We start from the raw sequence: 21,495 nt of genomic DNA, 5'->3' as shown, positions 1-21,495 counted from the left end.
TTTTTGTTACCTTATACTTGCTCTACGCTTGGCTGCACTGAGACCAAAACCTGCGTCAGGGCCACTTCCACATGGGGCTCTGATAGAATCATAGAGTAGAATCACAGAATGGGTTGGGTTGGAAGGGACCTTCAAGCCCATCCAGTTCCAACCTCCTGCCATGGACAGGGACATCTCCCACTGGATCAGGTTGCTCAAAGCCCCATCCAGCCTGGCCTTGAACACCACCAGGGATGGGGCAGCTACGACTGCTCTGGGCGACCTGGGCCAGTGCCTCACCACCCCTATTGTGAAGAATTTCTTCCTAATGTCTAATCTAAATCTTCGCCTTTGCAATGTAGTTGGTTGACATCCAACTGAACATGAGCCAGCAATGGGCCCAGGTGGCCAAGAAAGCCAATAGCATCTTAGCTTGTATCAGAACCAGCATGGCCAGCAGGTCCAGGGAAGCAATTCTGCCCCTCTATCCAGCACTAGTGAGACCACACCTTGAATCATAGAATAGTTAGGGTTGGAAGGGACCTTAAAGATCATCTAGTTTCACAGACCCTGCCATGGGCAGGAACATCCCACTAGATCAGGTTACCCAAGGCCCCATCCAGCCTGGCCCTAATCCTGTGTTCAGTTTTGGGTCCCTCACTACAAGAAAGTCATTGTGGTCCTGGAGTGTGTCCAGAGAAGAGCAACGAAGCTGGTGAAGGGGCTGGAGAACAAGTCTTATGAGGAATGGCTGAGAGAGCTGGGGGTGTTTAGCCTGGAGAAGAGGAGGCTGAGGGGAGACCTCATTGCTCTCTACAACTACCTGAAAAGAGGTTGTGGAGAGGAGGGAGCTGGGCTCTTCTCCCAAGTGACAGGGGACAGGACGAGAGGGAATGGCCTCAAGCTCCACCAGGGGAGGTTCAGACTGGACATCAGGAAAACTTTCTTCCCTTTGTGGGGTTCTCAGGCCCCAGCAGAGGCTGCGCAGGGGGGGTGGCCGAGTCCCCATCGCTGGGGGTGTTTCACAGGTAGGTAGGCGAGGCTCTCAGGGCTGGTTTAGCAGTGGGCAGGGATGGCTGGGCTCACAGAATCACCAGGTTGGAAAACACCCACAGGATCATCGAGTCCAACCATTCCCATCAAACACTAAACCATGTCCCTCAGCGCCTCATCCACCCGTCCCTTAAACCCCTCCAGGGAAGGTGACTCAACCCCCTCCCTGGGCAGCCTCTGCCAGTGCCCAATGACCCTTTCTGTGAAAAATTCTTTCCTAATGTCCAGCCTGACCCTCCCCTGGTGGAGCTTGAGGCCATTCCCTCTCGTCCTGTCCCCTGTCACTGCGGAGAAGAGCCCAGCTCCCTCCTCTCCACAACCTCCTTTCAGGTAGTTGGAGAGAGCAATGAGGTCTCCCCTCAGCCTCCTCTTCTCCAGACTCCACACCCCCAGCTCTCTCAGCCGCTTCTCCTGCTCGATGCTCTCAAAAGTCTCTCCCAACCTAAGCGCTCTCCGTGAGACCCCCCCACACCCAGACCCAACCACCCTCACCCACCGAGCCCGGCCCCAGCGCCCCCCGTTCCCCTGGAGGGCGGGGAAGCCCCGAGGAGCCGCCCCCTCCCCCCCAGGCCGATCACGCCCGGTAACGGGCGGTGGCCCCGGTGTCTCGCGAGAGGAGGGCGGGGCGGCCCCGGGGCCCGGGGAGAGGGAGGAGGCGGCTCTGTGGCCGAGCTCCCGTCTGTCACAGCGCCCGGGCCGCCGAGCAGCCGGTAAAGGCCCCACCGGGGCTGGGAACGGGGCGGGGGAAAGCGGCGCCTCCGAGCGGGGCCGGGGGGGAGCGGGCGGCCCGGCCCCCGCGCTGCAGCCGCTCCCGGCGCTGGGGCTCGGGCAGCGGGCGCCCTTCCACTTGTTTCCCCGGCGGTTCCCCCTCCCCTGGGGTATTAGGGACCCTTCCACTTGTGACCCCGGGAACCCCCTCCCCTTCTTCCCGCGGGGGCTCCCCCTCCCTCAGGATACTGGGGACCCCTCCCCTTCTTCCCGCGGGGGGTCCCCCTCCCCTCGGGCGTTAGGGTCCCCCCTCCCCGCGGCTGCGGCCCGCCCGGGGCTGAGGACGAGGCGGCCCCTCTCCCTCCCAGGGCAGGGCAGGGCAGCGGAGCCGCCGCAGCCCCCGCTCGGGGCCGGGCGGAGCGGGGTTCGCGGGCTCCATCCCCGGGCTGTGCCTGGGGGAGGCCCGGGTGCGCTCCTCCCCGCCGTCCCCTCCCTTTCTTCCATGTTCTGTCGCATTTCTCAGCCTGCCCACCTCCCCTGTTCCCGGCCCGTATATATATAAATATACACACGCACATATATAGATGTATTTTTATGAGTCCGTTCCGAGAGCGGGCGCCCGGCGTGGTGAATCGGGCGATGGGGTAAAGCAGGCTGGCTCCCGGGGTGGCGAAAGTGCGGCGGGAGAGCGGGGCGGGCGTTTACCTGCCCGGGTCCGGCTGCTCGCAGGCGGGGAGGAAGCGGCGAGAGCGGCGGCGATGGCGCGGCTGGTGGCCGTTTGCAGAGACGGCGAGGAGGAATTCCCGTTCGAGAAGAGGCAGATTCCCCTCTACATCGATGACACCCTCACGGTGAGTACCCGCGCCCGCCCTGGCCGAGCCCCGGGGTGCGATTCCCAGGCCGGGCCTCGGCTCCGGCCGGGCCTCCCGGGCTCCTTGCAGCCTTCGCCTCTGGGAGTTTGCAGCGCTTTGGGGTTTGCGCAGCTTCGTGTGGCAACTTTTTTATCTGATTCCCGGCTCTGAGAGCGTGCAAACCGCATAATAAGTAAGTTATTGCTGTGTTGGGGCCTGCGAGTAACTTGTTTTCGAGTGACAAGTGTGTTTCGGTGCCGAACGCCAAATGTGGTGCGAAGCCCTTGTTTTTTTTAACGGGAGGGAGCCGTATTAACCTTAAAACCCAGGTTTGCAACTAGGTAATTATGCTTTTAAGTAGGCAGGATAAAGCTAAAGGTGTTTTTGAAAGTTTTGACTTAGTCAGTGTTGTCTAAGTTGTAGTAACATGCTGCAATGTCTGCTGCAACAAATCTGCAAGTTGCAGTTGTGTTATGTTATCATCTATTGAAAAATGTGAAGGTTTTGCCAGTTCCCAAAGGTTCAGTGGGAAAAAGAGCTAAAGTAAAGTAAAGTCAGTGTTGTCAAGGCTGTAGTAATGTGCTGCTGTGTCTGCAGCAACAAGTATGGGAGTGTTTCCGTTGTGTTCTGTTATCCTTGGTTGAAAAACATGGGGTTTTTGCCATTTCCAGAAGATTCAGTGGGAAAAAGAAGTAAAGGCAGCTTGGAGGCTCTCCTGTCTCTTTTCTTTCTCATGCTTCTAGAGGAAGGCTCAGAAATTGCATTGCAGGTGAACACAGAGCAAATGGGAAAAAAAGATTGGAAGTAGGCAGTTGTCCTGTGTTTTAATTCTTAACGTGAAAATGTTGGATTGAAAATTAAATTGGATTTAGTGTAATTTGGTGTCTTGGTTATTCGTATTTGATTTTTGTTGTTGTCAGTGGTGTGATAATAACTGTTACTTTAAAGGGTGTGAAATACATATGCTTTAAATTCCTAATCTCATCTTTTAGTACAGGAGAATGCCTGACTTGTACCAGTTAACGTGATCAACTTTGTAACGTAATCTCTTCCATCTTCCAGAACAAGACAATTGAGTTTCTTCAGACAAGCTGTTAACCATCCATCCCACTGTTAAAGATTATATATCCCAATCCTATCTGGTTCTGCTGCATTTAAAGAAAGAACATTTGCTGTGGTTTAGTTTTGAACGCTTTAAATGATGGCGTATTATTGAATTACCGAATATCCCTATTTTTTGCCTTTACTTTGTCATTTGGCTAACTGCACTTATGCATTAGGCAAAGTTTCCCCTTAAGCTGTCCAAGGCAATATCTAGCTCTTCCAGAGCGGCTGGTTACCTGGAAAACCCAGCGCTTTGTAGGAATAGTGTAAGTTTGTGATTTTGAGGTGTCTTGGCCACCTCAATTCTTTGCCCCTCAATTCCCCATGTAGTTTTAAGATTTGGTTCTCTCTTCCCCCCCCGCCGCCCCTGGACTCCCTAGTGAAAATACTGTGTCAGGCAGAAGACTCGCTGTGCTCATTACCTTTGTTGCGTTTAATAGGGTGAGAGAGAGTACTGTACCAGGCGCTGGGTAGATGACTTCAACTGACCTAAAATTCCATTTGTGGTTTAGTTCCAGAATTTAATGCCAGGCCCAAACTTTGTGCAGTTGCATTATGTGTCCGCTGTCCTGCTTTTTACACCAGAAGCAAGATGTACTCATGCTTGAAGAGGTTCCTATAGCTATAAATCAGCTTGGTATCCATCTGGATGAAAGGCATTTGTGCAAGTGCAAGTCATCCTCACCATGAAGAAATCTTATCTCGAGTCCATTTATTTTCCTCTCTGGTATTGTTGTTATAAAGTACTCAGATTTCTGGGTGGTTTCTGGAGGCTTTTATTAAGTAAATCTGCAGAAGCAAGTAAAGGAACTTCTAGCTTCCTTGCCTCAGTCTTCTATAATTTATGCTTTAAATTCTTAATGAGAGCTATTGCAACACATGCAGTTGTCTTTGAAACATAATTTTACATCTGCAGGGTTGCCTTTGAAAAGCAGTGGTGTTCATTGATAGTAACTGGTTTCTGTTGACCTGTTTGAAAACTCAGATTTTGAAAATAATGGGACTGCTTCGTTACTGTTAGGTCAGCTGGAAGACTTAATCTATGCCTTAAATCTAGAAATAGTCAATTAGTGGTTGAAAAATAGTGACAGAATGGTCTAAGATGCTCTCAAGCTTGTAACATTGCTTTGTAGTAGCATAGAAGAGTGCTTAGGTGCAATGTGACAGTGCTCCTCTACGTGAATTGCTCACTCTCACACTTTCCTGTTTCTTGTGGCTCAACTAGAAATTAAAGGAAGTTTAAACACTTAACCCTTTCCATTTCTTAAGCAGCGTTTACAATTTCTAGAAGGCATTCCATTTGATGTGGTGTTACGGGAATTTTTTCTTCCAGTTCAGGGTATGATGGTGGTTGATATTTAACCACTTAATCAGATACATGAGTTAATTTAGTCTTTGATAATTTCATTCTGTTGTACAGAACACCTAAGGGTGTTGTCTGATAGGGAGAGATGAAGATGAGGGGGAAAAAAATATGCAGATCTCTTCTCTGGTGTTAGCAGATAGAGCTTTCGCTTTTGCATGTAGTTCATTTGCCACAGAAACAGGTTTCTTACATTGCTGATTTGATTAATTCTGCAGAAAACACTTGTGCTGCTGCTTAGTGTGTATGGGTCAGGAGCAAGAGAAACTGGGAAAGAAATGCATGAGGGGTTAGAACTGGCACTGCTTGTGACGCTGTTCTTCCCAGAGAGAAGGCAACTGGACTAATGTTCTAGTTCAAGCACACCTGGCATCAACATATTGCCTTGTGTTCTGGTCTTAGAGAATAGGTGTTTATTTTGGAGCAGTGTTGAGTGCCTGCAGAAGTAACTGTATGAGTTCTGTGGAGGCAGTGTCAGCATTTATGAAGAGAGCAGGGAATTTGGTCTTTGCTAGGTAATTGAGGGAAGGTGGAAGGAGGAAAAAGGATAAATTGAGCAATTTCACTTGGTGTGAATTGATACTAGAGTTATTAACCAAAGCTGGTTAATATGCTCTAATTTTTCTGCTTAGTTTAATTTCTCTCCATGGTTGTAAAGTTGGATTTTTGACTGAAAATTATTTTACTGATTTCTACCCCTCCCCGAGAAAGTGCCTTCTGTGTTACTGAGTAATTTGAAAATAAGTATTATTAATTACTTATGAGTAATCACATTATTCTGTAGGCTTAACATTTTACTTTGAGCCTCTTGGGAGTTGCAGCTGCACTCATACAAAACAAAGTATACCTTGGAGTACCTTGTTGGGTTAATACGGTTTTAAATTAGCCTTTGAAGGAGTTGCCTCAGTCATTAAACTGTTTTGACTGTTTTTTTCTTAGCTTTATAAATTGAGTTAGACTGTTGGCTAAGTTTGCATCTCAGTGTGTTGAAGTAAATTTTTTTTTTTGGTTGAAACAGGGTCTCAGGTTCTGTAGACTGTGTAATATAAATCTTGATGTTCCACTTAGCAACTTTTGCTTTCTCTATAACAGCTATTTAAGAGTTGCCATTTGTGAACTGCTTCCAGAACATTATATTAGTGAAACATTTTTTTTTTTTTTGCTAAAACATTCCCTATCTTAGGCTCTTACTTTAATACTTTCTCAAGCTTCCAATAGTTAAGTGTAAATAATAAGCATTCAATATACTTTGTCTTGTTTGCCCCAAGAAAGTAAAATAAACTATGTTTGACTTTTTTTTTTCTAAAAGCTGTTCTGTTTTTTACCTCTCTTGTATAGATGGTGATGGAATTTCCGGATAATGTGCTAAACCTTGATGGACACCAGAATAATGGTGCACAATTAAAACAGTTCATTCAGGTAAATACATCCTTCTGTTTTTTTAAGGTGGACACATATCAGATCTTGCTTTCCTTAGGTTCATGCTTTCGCTTCTCTAGGAGGTTATTACTCCTGGCCTGACTGAAAAGACATGTCAGCACCTATAGGCCAGTAAAAATTGCTACTCAAGCCCACTGGGTGCATTTATTTTCTGTATTTCACAGCATTTGTGCACTGTTGTCTTGTCATGAGGCAATTGCTGCTTATCTAGTCAGAATTGAAAACTTGTAAAAACGATGCATCTTCTGGCCAGTGCCAGTTTATGCGTAATGGAAACTACAGTTTCTAAACTCATTTAGGTTTTCTTTCTTAATGCTTTTGAACTCCCTTTTGAAGTGGAAGTGTGCATTGCTTAAGATGGAGTTCTTAACGATTAGTACCAAACCAAGATAAAATTAATGTGCTAGTTTATAGATGATATGTAGTCAAATAGTGAAACAGGTTTGTGGTACCCCTGAAGCTACAATAATAGAAACTTACCTGCTAACTTTCTGGCAAATAACTATAGTGCTGTAGCAACTAAAAGTGGTGCCACTTGATGTCAAAAGGGCCGGGCCGGTTTGCTGATATGCAGCTTGAACTTCACTTGTGGTTTGACAGCAGCAGTTCAGATATGTGCTGCATATAAAGTGTAACTGTGTTGTGAAAATAGCTCATTCCTGCTGTTGCTGTGACTAGTGCTATTAATTACAGGAAAGAGGATTATGGCAGAGTGATATCACTTGTCAGATTATTTAATGTGCCTGCCTTTAAGAGCACAAACCTTAAATGTTATCTGATAATAGCTTTACTTTTCATGATGTGTATTACATAAAATGAACTGAAAATATTTTCTTTTTTCAGTATTGGCACGTTCCATGCGATTGATCAGTTTCACTATGTTACATGGTCTTTTCTTTCTTTCCCCAGGAGTTGTGACAAGTCATTTCTATATTAGGAGTGTGATCTGACAATAACAGAGAAAATACCATTGTGGCAAAACATTCCCTGTACAGATACAAATATGCTTACAAAGCCACGCTTTATATTACTGGGGAAAAATGAAAGTTAAGACACTGACAGGACTCTGCTTTTACAGATTGTTGGAAAGTGCTGGAAGTAGTGATAATGCAAGTGTAGCTCTGAGCACTGCGTACAGTTTCCATGGGTGTGTTTTGATAAGGAAGTGCTGCTGAAGGCAAAGCAATCTTGAACAGTTTAAGATGTGTTTTTTATTTATTTAATTATTTTTTTCTTGCTCTTTTAGAGACATAGCATGCTTAAACAGCAGGATCTAAATATTGCCATGATGGTGACATCACGCGAAGTTTTGAGTGCACTTTCTCAGCTCGTCCCATGTGTCGGCTGTCGTCGTAGCGTGGAACGTCTGTTTTCTCAGCTTGTTGAATCTGGAAATCCAGCGCTGGAGCCCCTAGCAGTAGGGCCAAATGGGGTTCTTTCTGTAACTCGAAGCTGTATGACTGATGCAAAGAAGCTTTATACACTGTTTTATGTGCATGGGTAAGTTAGACCCGTAGCTATCTTGGAACTACTCTCTTAATAATCTGGGGAAAAGGAAACCTACTCTCTGTGCATTTGGCTTTGCAGCTTTCTTGGTGGTGATACCGAATGGTTGCAAGTGTAAAATTTACAGTACACGCTTGTCATTTTAAACCAGTTCTTGCCTAAACTGGGAAAAACGAACCCAAAAGACCTGGTCTTTCATATCATCAGTTACGTTGCCATGATGTAGTTGAAAGATACCAACATTAAAATGTTCAATCATTAATCTGCAATAGGCATTGTGGATTTTTCACTGTCTCTGGAAGAGTGTTTCTTCGCCCTGCTACTTTGCACGTGAAAAATAAAATAAAAGAAAAATTAACAGCCTCACCATCCCCTGCAAAGAAAAATATCCAAACCAACTTTCCACTCTTGGGTAGAAAGGTAACATTGAGAGAGTGAAACCTTCTCGGTTTGGCTAGCACAGTAAATAACCTCAGTCTCAGTGCCATTTGTTTCTCAGCTGTCAGCAGAGCAAACAGTGACTGCTCACCACAGTGTGCCTTTGCCTTCCAGTTGGCTTCAGCTCATTATATTCTTGCTCCAGTTAGCAGGACAGTGAGAAGTAGGAGAGGTTAGGGCAGGACTGGGATATTGAGATTTGGAGGGTAGGAGAGTGTAACTTGATAACGTGGTCTTAGTGATTCCCTACATTTTTGAAATGGGTGTCATTGCTTGAGGTCTGTTATTTGCCAAGTTATGCAAAGGCTTTTTGGAGGTGGGATCTCTTTTTCTTGCTTACTAGGATTTGTCGGTAAAATCTGTACTTTACTTGTGTATTGCAGGATTGTATGTTGTAAGAAGTAAAAGTGGGGGACAGGAAGAAAGTTTTAGGTGTAATGTTCATTAGCTTACATGTTTCTGATATAGGAGCTGAATCAATCCCTCTTAAATTTATCTGGATAACCATGTTTTCAGAATACTAAGTTATGTTTTTTTTCCATAGGTCCAAGTTGAATGATATGATTGATGCAATTCCCAAAAGTAAGAAGAACAAGAGATGTCAATTACACTCCCTGGACACACACAAACCAAAACCTTTGGGGTAAGTTTATGTTTAATGTGCACAATCAAACTAAAATATTTTAAGGGACCAAAGCATTGATGCTAATTTATTTTAAGCACAGAGACCAATTCTTATGTTATCTGTTTGTCAGAGTAATTATCTCCAAGCTACTTGGGTTATGGTAGACTCAAACAGTTGTACACAAGAAGAGCAGAGGTACTTGGGAGTTTGGGCATTGTGTGTGGTAGGACGTGAGCCTTTCTCTGGGGGTTTTTGCAAGAAGGTAGTGAGCCCTTGTTTGTGAAGCAGTAGTGGCAGTTTTATCAGTGGGATGTTCAATCCTACCCCCACTGCTCTTGCTCATAGTTTATTGGTTGCATACATGTAGTTCTCTATGGTCTCCTGCCCTCTTAGTGCAAGATCTGTGCCTCCTTCTCAGTGTGGGAGTTGTCCCTGCACCCTGTGGCGCCTGGTGATGCTTTCAGATCAAGTTTAAGGCTACTGTATCAAGCCAGCTGTTTCCCAAAACTTGCTTCTTAGTCCTTCCTGTTCCATTTTGGCTTCTTGGCTTTTGGTCTCTTAGTTAGTGGTAGGTTGTTTTGTTTGTTTCTAATAAACGGATCCATGCTTAGTTTCAAAACCTGTTGCGAAAACCCACCTTGGCCATTACAGACTACTGCACTCTGTGTTTTTCATATCTCATCTGACATAACTTGGAATATAGCCTGCTCAGGGCATGGATGGCTTCTGTATTGTGATGTAAACAATGCTCTGCAAAGGCAAACTGGTTTTTGTGCTCTACACTGTGAAATAATTGATCAGCAGTTTTTTTCACGCTGAGATGAAAGGGCACATGCTAAACAAATATAAATCATTTTGCTTGGGATTATTAAAAATGCCTTGCACAACTGTTAATAAAGGGCTTTATTGTGGTTGGATTGTGGGGTTACAACTACAACTCTGTAAAATGCATTTTCTCAAAATATGACAGCATGTTTTAAATACACTGGTGAAAAAGATGCATATAGGCCTCTGTCTTGAAGTTAAAATGGTTTATTCCAGCTGGTTAACTACAATAAATTATACCAGTATGCTCAGTTGGAGTGTTCAGGACCTTTTTTTAGTCGGTTGTGTTCTTCTGGTTAAGTGTCCAACCTGTGAAAGCTTGTTCATGGTTTCCAGTTACTGGACATGTGTTTTTCTCTCTAGATTTGGGTCTCTTTGGGTTTAGATAAATCCCCTGAGACGCCCGGCACATGGAATTTGACACTTGATTTTTGCTTAGAATAGTGGTAGCTAATCATTATCTTCTATTGTATTTTGGTTACAGCCTTTTCATATAATTAGTTTAAAGGTTATATTGCACAAGCAAAAGATCATAAGGGTAAAGAGGCATATTTTTAAAAAATAAGGCATATTCAAAGTGTTAATTTTTTTGCTTGGCTTTTAGTCAGGTTAATCTTTGCTGTGTAAGAACATATATCATGGAACCTGTGTTTACTGTTTTGGTAAGGCAGAACAATTCTGAAATGGAATGAATAGAGAGAAAAATGCTGCTTTTATTTCCTCAGTTCATGCTGGAATAAATCTCTGTAGTATTTGGAATGTTGGCAGGTTAAGAGGGAATATGTGGAAGAGCTGTATTTTAGTATACTGCAAGTAAAGCTTTCGGCTTTATTTGATAAGACGTCTTGGGGACAGTCAGTGTCGTTTGCTAAAGGAACATGGCTTGACTCTGCTTGCTCAGTCGATACCCGTTTGTTACACTGCAGAAATGATCAGGGTGTATCAGTACCGATATTTCTCTAAGTAAACGTACTGTGAGTGGAAGCAAATATGGGAACAGCCAAGACACGGGGGTGTCAAATAGAATGTCTTGCAGGCCAAATTTTACTTAAGGACTTTGAGCTTCTGCCTGACTTCATCACAAGAAACTTCTCCAGATGAGTTGTATCTGTTAAGGATTTTATACACACAAGAAAGGCTTCAAATTGTGATTGTGTTTTTAATTACACAAGTTACGTAACTAGTTAATACCACTTGAGGTTACCTGACGTCCTTGGTTTCAGTGTGCCTAGTTTATGGCTACTTGGCTCTATTTGGGGCTAAGGAGCATTTTAACCTCTCATAAATGCAAGCTGTATGATCTGACAAACTAGATAACAGCATACATAAATACTCTTGAGGAGCTAATTATTAAATTTGAGTGCTTCTTCCCCTGTTTCCCAGCTCTGTTGTGTCCATATGTGAGCTTAAACAGAAACGGCTGTACTGATAAAATGTCAAGTGTAGACAAGCCTTTAAATAAACATGACTTGCTATTTAAAGTTTGGTTTTTCCTCTATAAGTGTGCTTTTAGCATATCCAAACGTGTGTTATAAAGTGTTTTTTTTAACAAATTTGGAAATTCAGTGTGAGTTGTTCTATGAGTTCTTACAGTGGTAAATGTGGGGAAGCTCAGGGGTTTTCCTTTTGTTTTGTTGTTTTGTTTTCTAGTAAGTTTTCACATGAAATTTAATCTGGCAGAAGTATTAGAACTTGTGTATGTTTATACTTCAGGTAATATTGTGAAAAATTACTCCTGCTTTCACCTGTATTTAAAATGTCATTATGAGTCTGGTTTTGTAAACACAGACAGCAAAATCTTTCTCACGTTTGATCCTAACTTTACTGGAAGTTAAGGTGTATAAAGTATTAAGGTGTATAAAGGATTTGAAGTAAATTAAGGAAAGTGGTAGCATTTTCATAGCATTATGTTTAGGAAAAATAACTAGTTTGTAATATATGTGGTATAAGTTTAAATAAAATGTTTTTTAATGCTGTGTGTCATTGAAGAAAGCAGTAGCACAATCAGTAAAGGGAGATTAAGTGCAGTTAAGAAAAACAGAGAAGAGAGAAGGAAGGAAAAGAGCAAGTGTAGCATCACTTTCCACTTTGGGCCTTTCCAGGGACCTGTCAGGTACTAACTAACGATGCTTTATTTTGCTTTTTTTATTAATCCTCTAGCAGGATGATATACAGTCTTTGTTTCTTCTGATTATTTTTTTTTTCAGGGGTTGTTGGATGGATGTGTGGGAGCTCATGTCCCAAGAATGCAGGGATGAAGTAGTTTTAATTGACTCTAGTTGTCTCTTAGAAACACTAGAAACCTATCTACGAAAACACAGGTATGTTAAAAGAAAACACCCCCTCCCTTCATTTTGAGGAAGATGTGCAGCTTTTTTTTGTGAATCAAACCAGACGTAGAGCTCACACAGTGTTTAAAAGTGAGCAGGATTCTTGCTGTAGCCTTCTAAAGCTTCAGATCCGAGCTTTTTGCTGATAGTGGACCTTGCCGTGCTGCATTGTGACAGTAGATGAGACTAAGATGGTGAAACAGCCTTTGTGTTTTGCCAGTTATTTTAGGCAAGGATAATGCAGAGAACTTAGATGAAGTCATAGCTACTCATCTTTTTTTTCAGTTAGGAATAAATTTTTACACCTTCATGTATTAGAACAATCTTTCACAAGTAGCGTTCTCTGTTTGGGACTATGCCTTCTTTCAGGCTTTCAGCGAGCAAGTGCAACTTTAAAATATGTCAGCTACACCAATAGAAGCAGATTGTAGTCATGGTGTTACTTGTAACTGTTATTTTAAAGCAGTTGTTTAGGACTTAATAGTGCTAGTGCTCTTGGGTCTCTCTTGCAGGGGGAAAATAGGCCCATAAATTACTGTTCCATGTGTACGGTAGCCACTGTGCTGATTAAAAAGTTTTAATTTCCAGTAGTCTCAAGGTTCTGAGACAAACTGTGGGGGCACAGATGGGTGCGGGGGTGGTGGTGGAGTGGAAATAACACTTTGGAAACAAAATAACTTTAATCTCCTGTGACATTAAACATGGTGTTGGCAGCGGTCCTGATGCTAACCTGCAATATTACTGTTTTCTTTCCTGTGGCTGCAGAAGCTAGCCAGTTATAGTTCTATCAAACATCAAAATATGTTTGACTTAGTGTTGTCAAATGACTGGATAAACTCAGAAGGGGAAAAACACCATCCAGAGATGGCATAGAGAGCCAGCTTTCAGAGCTGAAAGCTGGAATGTGAGCAGCTTGTCTAGCTTGAATTTTTAGAGTAATACAGAAAGAAGATTTGTAGCTTCTCGAAGATTACTCCTCTTATAAAATAGAATGAGATTAATTTGGTTGTCTTTTAATTATTACAGACTTCATAACTATGTTTTTCATACTAATTCTCTGAGCTATCATGTGTTTAAATTGAATACGTTGTGTTATAAATAAATCTTGTTTGGCTATCTGTGCAGTAATCTAATCATTCAGCATGTGTTTAAAGGTGCTTGTAGTGGAAACATCACTCTTACACAGCAGCAAGAGGAAGCTTTTTTTTTTTATTGCTTATCACTCGAGTATACTTTAAATAATTGGTATGAAGTAACTTGGGGTGTGTTACGTGAGAGGAATTTTGTCCTGGCTTGCACTAATGATTCGACTTGTTCACTGTTAGATTTCTGAGCTCTGAATGAATATGAAATTGCACATCCATATAGGAATTTCTTCATGTTAATAATTAGCTTGATTTATACCTTGAAGCATGAAAGTTGATATCCAGGCTTGTAAGATATGATAGGTAGTGTAATACATATAGTGAACTTAGGTGGCTTGCATCCAAACTCTTGCTATTTTACCTTTTGAAGTAACATAAACCTTAGTGTGACCTAGTTTAAATATAGCATGCACTATTGAATAGCTCAGTACGTTATAACTTAGATTAAGCGGTTCTAAATTTCTGCTTGAATAAGAATTCAGTTTTGTTGTGTTCTTTGTTACCACAGGTTTTGCACTGACTGCAAAAATAAAGTTCTCCGGGCATACAATATTCTTATTGGTGAGCTAGATTGCAGCAAAGAGAAGGGCTACTGTGCTGCACTTTATGAGGGTTTGCGCTGCTGTCCCCATGAACGTCATATACATGTGTGCTGCGAAACAGATTTCATCGCACACCTATTGGGTCGAGCTGAACCAGAGTTCGCAGGAGGGTATGAGTATGTAATTTGCTAGAGTGGGCTATCTAGCGCTTTGCTTCTTTATTTTAATATTGAATGTATTTTGCCAAAGTTATTTTTGCCTCCTTGCTGCATAATAAACTTCTGAATGTAAATATTCATATTGAAGTAAACTTTCAAGATAGTGCTTCAAAGTGGTGAAGATTTCATGTATGCTTTTGACTTGAAAGTGCTTTTAACTCTGAAGGCAAGACTGAAAGAAATTGTCAGTTGTCTTCTAGTTAATTTGCTCACTCACTAGGGCTGCCTGCTTTTCCATTGAGGTGTTCAAAATATGCGAAATAGAAAGGGGACCTTGGTTGGCAGTTTTACCAAATGCTGAATGTTTGGTTTAGTTTCATCACCATTTGTATGTTGTAGTAATTTCTGAACCTGTTTCCAAAGAAAAATAAACTTCCAAGCTCAATATCTTTTGAGCTCAATCATAGCTGTTTGATTAGGAGTGCAAATCCTTTATAATGATTTTTCTTCAACAGATGATAGATAGATGAGCACTGAAATAGTTTTACTTTGTATCATAAGTAACGCATAAGCTTCTACGTGTGTTTATTCAGCTTCAGTTATCTGACACAAATGTCTAGGAAGCTGAAATATTAGCTGTAAACTAAATACAAATTTTAAGATGCAAAAGAATGGCTGCATCTCTTTGGCATTAAAACTCTGCTGATCCCTCAACAAACAGAGGCTGGTGAGGTAACTCCTGAGGGAGTCACAGGTGGGAAGGCAGAGGACAGCTGAATAGTGCTGTGTACTGATTAGCATGTCAGGAGAGCAGTGGTGGTTTTGACCTGGTCCTTTCTATTTTGCATCTGCATGCAGCACAGCAGAACTTGATTTAAAAAGCTGTTTGTGCAAACATATCTTCAGTTGTACCTGCAGAAAACACATCACTGAACTGCTTTGATCTCTTGGTAGACTTCCAGCTGCTTTAACAATACTGTACTTTGGTTCAACTCTTCCTTTAGACGAAGAGAAAGGCACGCTAAGACAATAGATATAGCCCAAGAAGAAGTTTTGACCTGCCTGGGTATTCACCTTTATGAAAGATTGCACCGAATCTGGCAAAAGTTGCGGGCTGAGGAACAAACGTGGCAAATGCTTTTTTACCTTGGTGTGGATGCTTTACGCAAAAGCTTTGAGGTAAAAATCAAATATCGTCTTAACTTGTATTTGAATTGTAACTGTGTGCATTTTCACTAAAATTATTTTACTGCGTTCTACTATACCTTGATCTGGAAGGAGCTTCAAGGGTTGCTGCATTCAATCCCTGTTTGCTGCAGGCAGTGGTTGTTTACTATCAATGCATAGCACAACTGCATTGTATTCTGATGTGAAGTCTACTGAAACATAAAAGATTGAGGCTTGCTTTCACTTTCCACGCTGCATGTTACAATATGCTGGATCTTTTGTTTGTAGTTTACTGTGAAGGTGTTGCTACCTGATAGCATTTCAAGTAGCTCTGGCTACAAGAGCTTTGGCTTATTAGTGAAAAAAGAGGATGTGTTTTTTTTAGTTACCAGCGCAACTGCTAACTCCTGCAATCATTGTGTTCCAAGTGCACTCTGTAACCCTGTGGGATCTTGAACTTTGAACAGAATTCTGTGTGGTTCCTTTAATGTATGTCAATGATATCCTTCTCCTTTGGTATGACATAAGTGGTTTCTGGTTTATCTCCTGGCCATAGTGACTATTGTCTCTAAAAACAGTGACAGCCTCAGAGAAGGAGGAACAAAATTAGAATAGGAAGGATCATAGGGGGCCTTAATCTAGTTCTTGGAGTTTTTTCTATGAAAATGGCATTGGGTGTGCTGTGGCATTTTTGTCAGATTTTGTCTTGATGTTTTGTTTGTTTTTTTTTTTAAATCAAGTGAAGTATAGGATTGAAAACACATTTACATTGTAAAACTTGGGTAGCTACACTGGTTTGCAAAGGTGGCTATGAATTTGAAGTACAAAGCTTTTCTATTTTATGAGTCCTTTCCTGAGGTGAGTGGGAGGATGATGTCTCATTTTGATTTAAGGAGTTCCCAGAGTGATCTGAAAAAAACCTACCTTGTCAGTTTATTTTTGCTTCTGTGGGAGCATTTATCCAGAATATTTTACTAGTTTAACTGTACTAATGTAGCTTCCTATGTAGATGTACCATTATATTTCTTATAAATTCAGTATTAAGGAACGTGTTTAGATACTTACTCTATTTTGGGATATGTTTACTCTTGAAAAATTGGACTGCCTAGAAAATTGCTTAGATTTTTCAGTGGTTATACTAGACAAAGAACTGCAGGAATTCTGTACCAGTAGTTCTCATATGGTTCTTTGTGCTGCTGTGTTAAGTGATCAGAGTATCTACCATGTAGGTACCAGAATGCATTCAGATGCATTCTGATGCAGATCCAGAAATGCATTCAGGTCCTTAACTTTTTACTGAAAATTGTGAATGCGGGCGATAAGTTAAACACAGTGCTCCCCCGTACGTACATCTTGCCCAGTAATCTGAGTTTAGTGACTAAATCTAGATAGGCTTTTTTCGTCTATAGTCGATGGTTACTATGACTTTATTATAAGTACTTACCAGCTGTTTTCCTCCTCCTCTCCTATAAATGTAAAAGCTTGCATTGTGTTAACATCTATAAATAGATCTAACCTCTTATAAACAGATGGCTGTGGAAAAAGTGCAGGGTATTAGTCGATTGGAACAGCTCTGTGAAGAATTTTCAGAAGAAGAAAGAGTGCGAGAGCTTAAACAAGAGAAGAAGCGCCAAAAACGAAAGAACAGACGGAAAAATAAGTGTGTGTGTGAGATCCCTGCTCCCTTGCAGGCAACAGAAGAGAAGGAAATAAATCAAGTGAAGGTAAAGATCGATAGCAATGGCTTTCTGCTGGTGTTAAATAACTAGATTTCTAATTTGGTACTTCCTTCACCAGCTCACTGTTCCATGTTAGAATTCTTGAGGATTTTACTGTATTTCAGTTTTGAGAGTAAGTTTTTGATTGCTAGTGGAATTTCTTAAAGATCCCTTAGAACATGGGAATTCAAAGGCTAGCTGCAGACAATTATCACTGAATTTTTTGAGAGGGGAAAGCCTTAACTGACCGAGTAAGTGTGGCTATTATTCCGGATCTCTTGATGACCTTAATGGCTGACTTGGAGATTGCATTCCTGTGGGGAAAGTGGGCTTTTTGGGGGTTTTGAATTGTCTTGTGCTTCTGAAGAATTGTAAGCAATGCTGTGGCTGTTACCAGTGCAGCTGTGCGGGTTTTTTTCCTTATGGATAGAGTATCTTTTAAAAGGAAGCTGGCTGAGTGACTTTCAGTACTTGCAAGCATTAATTGTTTGGTTCTGTTTTAAGGAAAATGCGAACTTCATGGAAAGTAGTTGCAAAGCCTGTGGTAGCACTGAAGAAGCTAACAACTGTGTAGAAGTAATTGTCACTAATGAAAGCACTTCTTGCACCTGTCCTGGTAGTGGTACCCTATTAGGTTCACCTAAAATGAAGAAAGGTATGTTAAACATGATTATTCTTAATTTTAAAAAGTGTGGACCATTTGTGGGGTAAACACTGCTCAGATGTTATTTCAAAAAATAGAGGTTTTTTTAAAGAATTTTCTTGTTGGAGGGATAACTAAAGAATATGCAGCAGCTATTCTAGATTACCATGACTTTTCACCTTGTCTCAGGTTTATCTCCACATTGTAACGGTAGTGATTGCGGCTATTCGTCTAGCATGGAGGGCAGTGAAACAGGATCTCGAGAGGGATCAGATGTGGCCTGCACCGAAGGCATTTGCAACCATGATGAGAATGGTAGGTTTGGTAAGAATGTAATACTGGGTAGGGTATACGAAACTTAATGTGTCTGAGAAGAGAATTCCCTGTCTTTTGCAGGTGATGATTCATGTGTCCATCGCTGTGATGACAAAGAGGAGGATGGAGATAGCTGCGTGGAATGTTGGGCTAATTCGGAAGAGAATAATACAAAAGGCAAAAACAAAAAGAAGAAAAAGAAAAGTAAAACTTTGAAGTGTGAGAACGATCATGTAAGAAACATAGCTATCCCAGACTGCCTATTGAATTGCATACATGTGCTTTTAAAAGTATTTCCCCAGGCATACATGTTTTAAAAAACATGTCCCTGCCCTCTTATTGAACTTTCTTTCCTCTTTCCATCCCGCTTCCATCTGAAACTGAGAATGTTTGGGGTTTAACACTGCTGGTAGTAAATTATGGTCTGTTTTTAATTTTAGATTCAGAAACTTGGGAGCTGTATGGCAGATCCGGGTAACAGAGAGACCTCAGGAAATATCATGCACAGAGAGTTTCATCGCGACAAGACCAAAGACACACACACTGAAAGCTGCTGTAGCTCAGAAAAAAGTGGGCAGCAGTTGCCTTGGTTTGAGCACATGAAAAATGTGTCACAATTTGCAGAACCTACAGAAATGTCACTTGTTCCCGACACTGGAAAAGGTGCCAAGAGCTTAGTGGAACTCCTTGTAAGTAACCACTTTGAATTTGGGGTTTTAGCATGCTGCTTTAAATTCTTGGGATTGAGGATAGGGGTTAGAGCTCAGATCTCAGTGAAGAATGGTTACAAGAGAGAACATAGCTGAAGACAGGGTTCATAGCTTAACCCTCCCAGTGTTTGTTTGCTTTTGCGTGTTGTCCATGAAGTATGTAACTCGGATGCTTTGCAGAGGAGGAGAAATTGCCTGTGACTGGAATGCTAGCGACAGAACTTGTATTATAAGTATTCATCGTCAAGGGTTGTATTATTCCAGAAAAAGAAGTGTGCATTATTGCTGCCTTCATGCCTCAAATATTACTTCCCACTACAGGCTCCTTGGACAACTTTCTTGTTTCTCCCTTTCCTTCCCTTCTCCTGCTTGCTTTACATCCTTTTTTCTTTTCTTTTTTTTCTTGTTGACCGCTGCTAAAAGCCACCCTCTTTCCATGGCAGCGTGCTAAGGCTCTGATGCTTATTCTGGTGGATTTTGTGACTGTATCGGCTGCCTCTTACCCAAAAAATAGCAGCGCATTGTGTGTGAATCAGGTGACTGGATTAGCCAGCTAAGCCTTGCGGTGTTGTGACACGAGGGCCACATCTTTCTTCAGAGCAGCTGTACCCAGTGTGTACAATTGCAAGGCGGGTGTTCTGCACAAGAAAGGCAACGCTTGAGTTCTTAAATGCCTGTTTTCCTTTGTAGGATGAGTCTGAATGCACTTCTGATGAGGAAATGTTTATCTCACAAGACGAAATACAGTCCTTTATGGCAAACAACAAGTCTTTTTACAGCAATAGAGAACAATACCGACAGCATCTGAAGGAGAAATTTAATAAATACTGCCGCTTAAATGATCACAAGGGGCCCATTTGTAACGGCTGGTTGACAACGGCTGGAGCAAATTAAATACAATAAAATAGCTCTGTCTTTCACTGAAATTCTCAAGATGACTACTGCGCCTTCTGTTTCAAAAACTTAATTTAGCGACTTACGGCAAAATTTTATCTTAAATTAATGTGATTCTTTTTTTTTTCTTGGGTTTTTTTTTTTGGGAGGCTGGTGGAGGTGATTTCATTAATTTTGTTCTTTCTTCAGGCTTGTATCTTTAGTTGAGTAGCTGTGCAAGCCTCTCATAATTTAAGCCATCTCTTTTCATTAAATGTTTCTCTTACTGTGAGACTTACAAAAAGCAAACTAGTGGCAAAGTAATGTTGTACCTATAATTCTGTACAGAATGACAAGGAGCTGAATATGAGATTTTACAAAGTAGACATCCATTTGCAAAATGTTTTGGATGTAATATGTTAAAGCGCAATGTGCAAAATTTAAATAAAGAATATTTATTAATATGCATAGTAAAAGTTGGTGTAGATGTTTCTACTTTAAGCCTTCCCTCCCTGCAGTCTCGGTTCTGGCTGTCACTGCAGTCTGTATCTTTGTGGATGTAGGTGTAGGGTGAGTGGGAAAAGTTCAGGTCCTCCTGTGGTGCTAGCTAAAACAGGCACAGCAGGCTCTGGGCTTCTCTGCTGACAGGTGCTTTAGAGATATTTGTGTTCCTGCCAAACAAGCAGGGTCCGTGATCCCCAGCTGTGTCCCTGTGGCATGGTGCCCAACCTGGCTGGTGCCTCTCAGCAGCGAGTGGCTGTTCTGCTTCCAGGATCTCGGATAATACCTCAGCGTGGCACGGAGTGCTGCAGAGCTGTCGGAGATGTCTCTAATCAGCATGGTGCTCTGGACGCGCTGTATAAATCTTGATATGGCTGCTGTGCTACAGGGCAGCGTGTTTGGTTTGGTGGTGGTACCGAATCTGTTGAGAGTGTGCGGCCTGTACCTTTTTTGAGGGGTTAATTCAGTGTTTAATCAAGATGTGATGCAAATGAGTTAGGAGACTGCACTCCTTTTCTTTCTCCACTGACAAGGCTGACTTTAAAGCTTTTGCTGGAGCCCATCAGAACTTAATCCAGCAAAAAGCGGGCTTGCAACACATGTTGATGTTTAATGGAATAATGAGCTCGGTTCGGAGGACCAGACAGGAGTGACTTTGCATATCCTGTGGTTGGAGACATGGTGTCTAATAGCATGGCTTGTTTGTGAGAGGCTGATTTGACGAGTGGTGAAGATACGGGATGTGGGACAGTAGCCTTTTAAATTGGTTTTTTCTTAAAAAAGACTGGAGGCAGGGGTAGGGCTGTGCCCCATCGCAGCTGGGAGCTGTTACATGTGGGTACCTAGAGGCACAGGTGATCGGTAGTACAAATGTAGTTTAAAAAAATGCAGGAATTAAAAATTAAGTATGCAAATTGAAATCAAGATACAAATGTCTTCATAATTAAACACAAGCCACCGTATAACCTTCATATTTAAAGGAGATTTTGCTCTGCTAATGCCCACCGCACTTGTTTAGTTTATAGGTATTTTACAAGTTCAGGTGTGAAAATATATTCTTGAATCAGTTTTAGCTTATTTTTTTCCCTCCATATTCGATACACAGCTTAACAGTTGTGGTTTGGGATGCTTTGTGAGTTCTATGTGAAATATTAGAGCATCCTTCTTCTGGCTGTAGGTCTGGGGAAATGGGTACCCAGTAACCCAGGGTTGCAATGCAGCTGATGTGATGGGTGAAGAGAAAAGGGGGATTAATGTATCCACTTTGTGCTAAGGAGCTATTTATTTACTTAAACCAGACCTTCTCTGTTAATTTCCCAGGTGACATAGTGTATTTTAAAGTGAAAAAAATCATTTAACAGCATTTCATCTTTCTACCCTTGGGCTGTGGGCCTCGCCCTGCTCCCTGGGGACAGTCTGGGGAGCAAACACTCAATCCCAAGGGGTACAAACCCCGCTCCCCTTTCCCCCCCGCCGGGCTGAGCCCTCGCACACTCGGTGC

The 21,495-nt window shown here is 42.1% G+C and overlaps 1 protein-coding gene across 3 annotated transcripts; it reads left to right on the top strand.

Annotated features, from left to right (window-relative positions):
* The first annotated feature begins 1,650 nt into the window (after window positions 1–1,650).
* GGNBP2 (gametogenetin binding protein 2) lies at window positions 1,651–19,546 on the top strand. Of its 3 annotated transcripts, XM_069873731.1 has the most exons (14): window positions 1,651–1,742; window positions 2,470–2,591; window positions 6,397–6,477; window positions 7,745–7,998; window positions 8,987–9,085; window positions 12,100–12,213; window positions 13,876–14,085; window positions 15,072–15,246; window positions 16,764–16,958; window positions 17,457–17,607; window positions 17,785–17,910; window positions 17,992–18,143; window positions 18,351–18,599; window positions 19,311–19,546. In XM_069873731.1, the coding sequence occupies exons 2-14, from the start codon at window positions 2,499–2,501 to the stop codon at window positions 19,512–19,514; spliced, it is 2,103 nt and encodes a 700-aa protein (XP_069729832.1). In that variant the 5' UTR covers window positions 1,651–1,742; window positions 2,470–2,498; the 3' UTR covers window positions 19,515–19,546. The 3 variants fall into 3 exon arrangements, with proteins under 3 accessions (XP_069729832.1, XP_069729831.1, XP_069729834.1); XM_069873730.1 differs by lacking the exon at window positions 1,651–1,742 and having other exon boundaries at window positions 2,358–2,591; window positions 13,876–14,079; XM_069873733.1 differs by lacking the exon at window positions 1,651–1,742.
* Window positions 19,547–21,495: the final 1,949 nt, after the last annotated feature.

The sequence above is a fragment of the Phaenicophaeus curvirostris genome, chromosome 21 (genome assembly GCF_032191515.1).
Source record: "Phaenicophaeus curvirostris isolate KB17595 chromosome 21, BPBGC_Pcur_1.0, whole genome shotgun sequence".
Classification (NCBI taxonomy): domain Eukaryota; kingdom Metazoa; phylum Chordata; class Aves; order Cuculiformes; family Cuculidae; genus Phaenicophaeus; species Phaenicophaeus curvirostris.
Note: the sequence above shows the minus strand (reverse complement) of the source record. Positions and strands in the feature narration are given on the sequence as shown.

Bases quoted from the DNA above. Each gene is read 5' to 3' on its own strand.
- GGNBP2 (XM_069873731.1), top strand. From the start codon at position 2,499: ATGGCGCGGCTGGTGGCCGTTTGCAGAGACGGCGAGGAGGAATTCCCG. The intron at 2,592-6,396 runs GTGAGTACCCGC...TCTCTTGTATAG, and splicing joins ACATCGATGACACCCTCACG to ATGGTGATGGAATTTCCGGA. The intron at 15,247-16,763 runs GTAAAAATCAAA...TCTTATAAACAG, and splicing joins CTTTACGCAAAAGCTTTGAG to ATGGCTGTGGAAAAAGTGCA.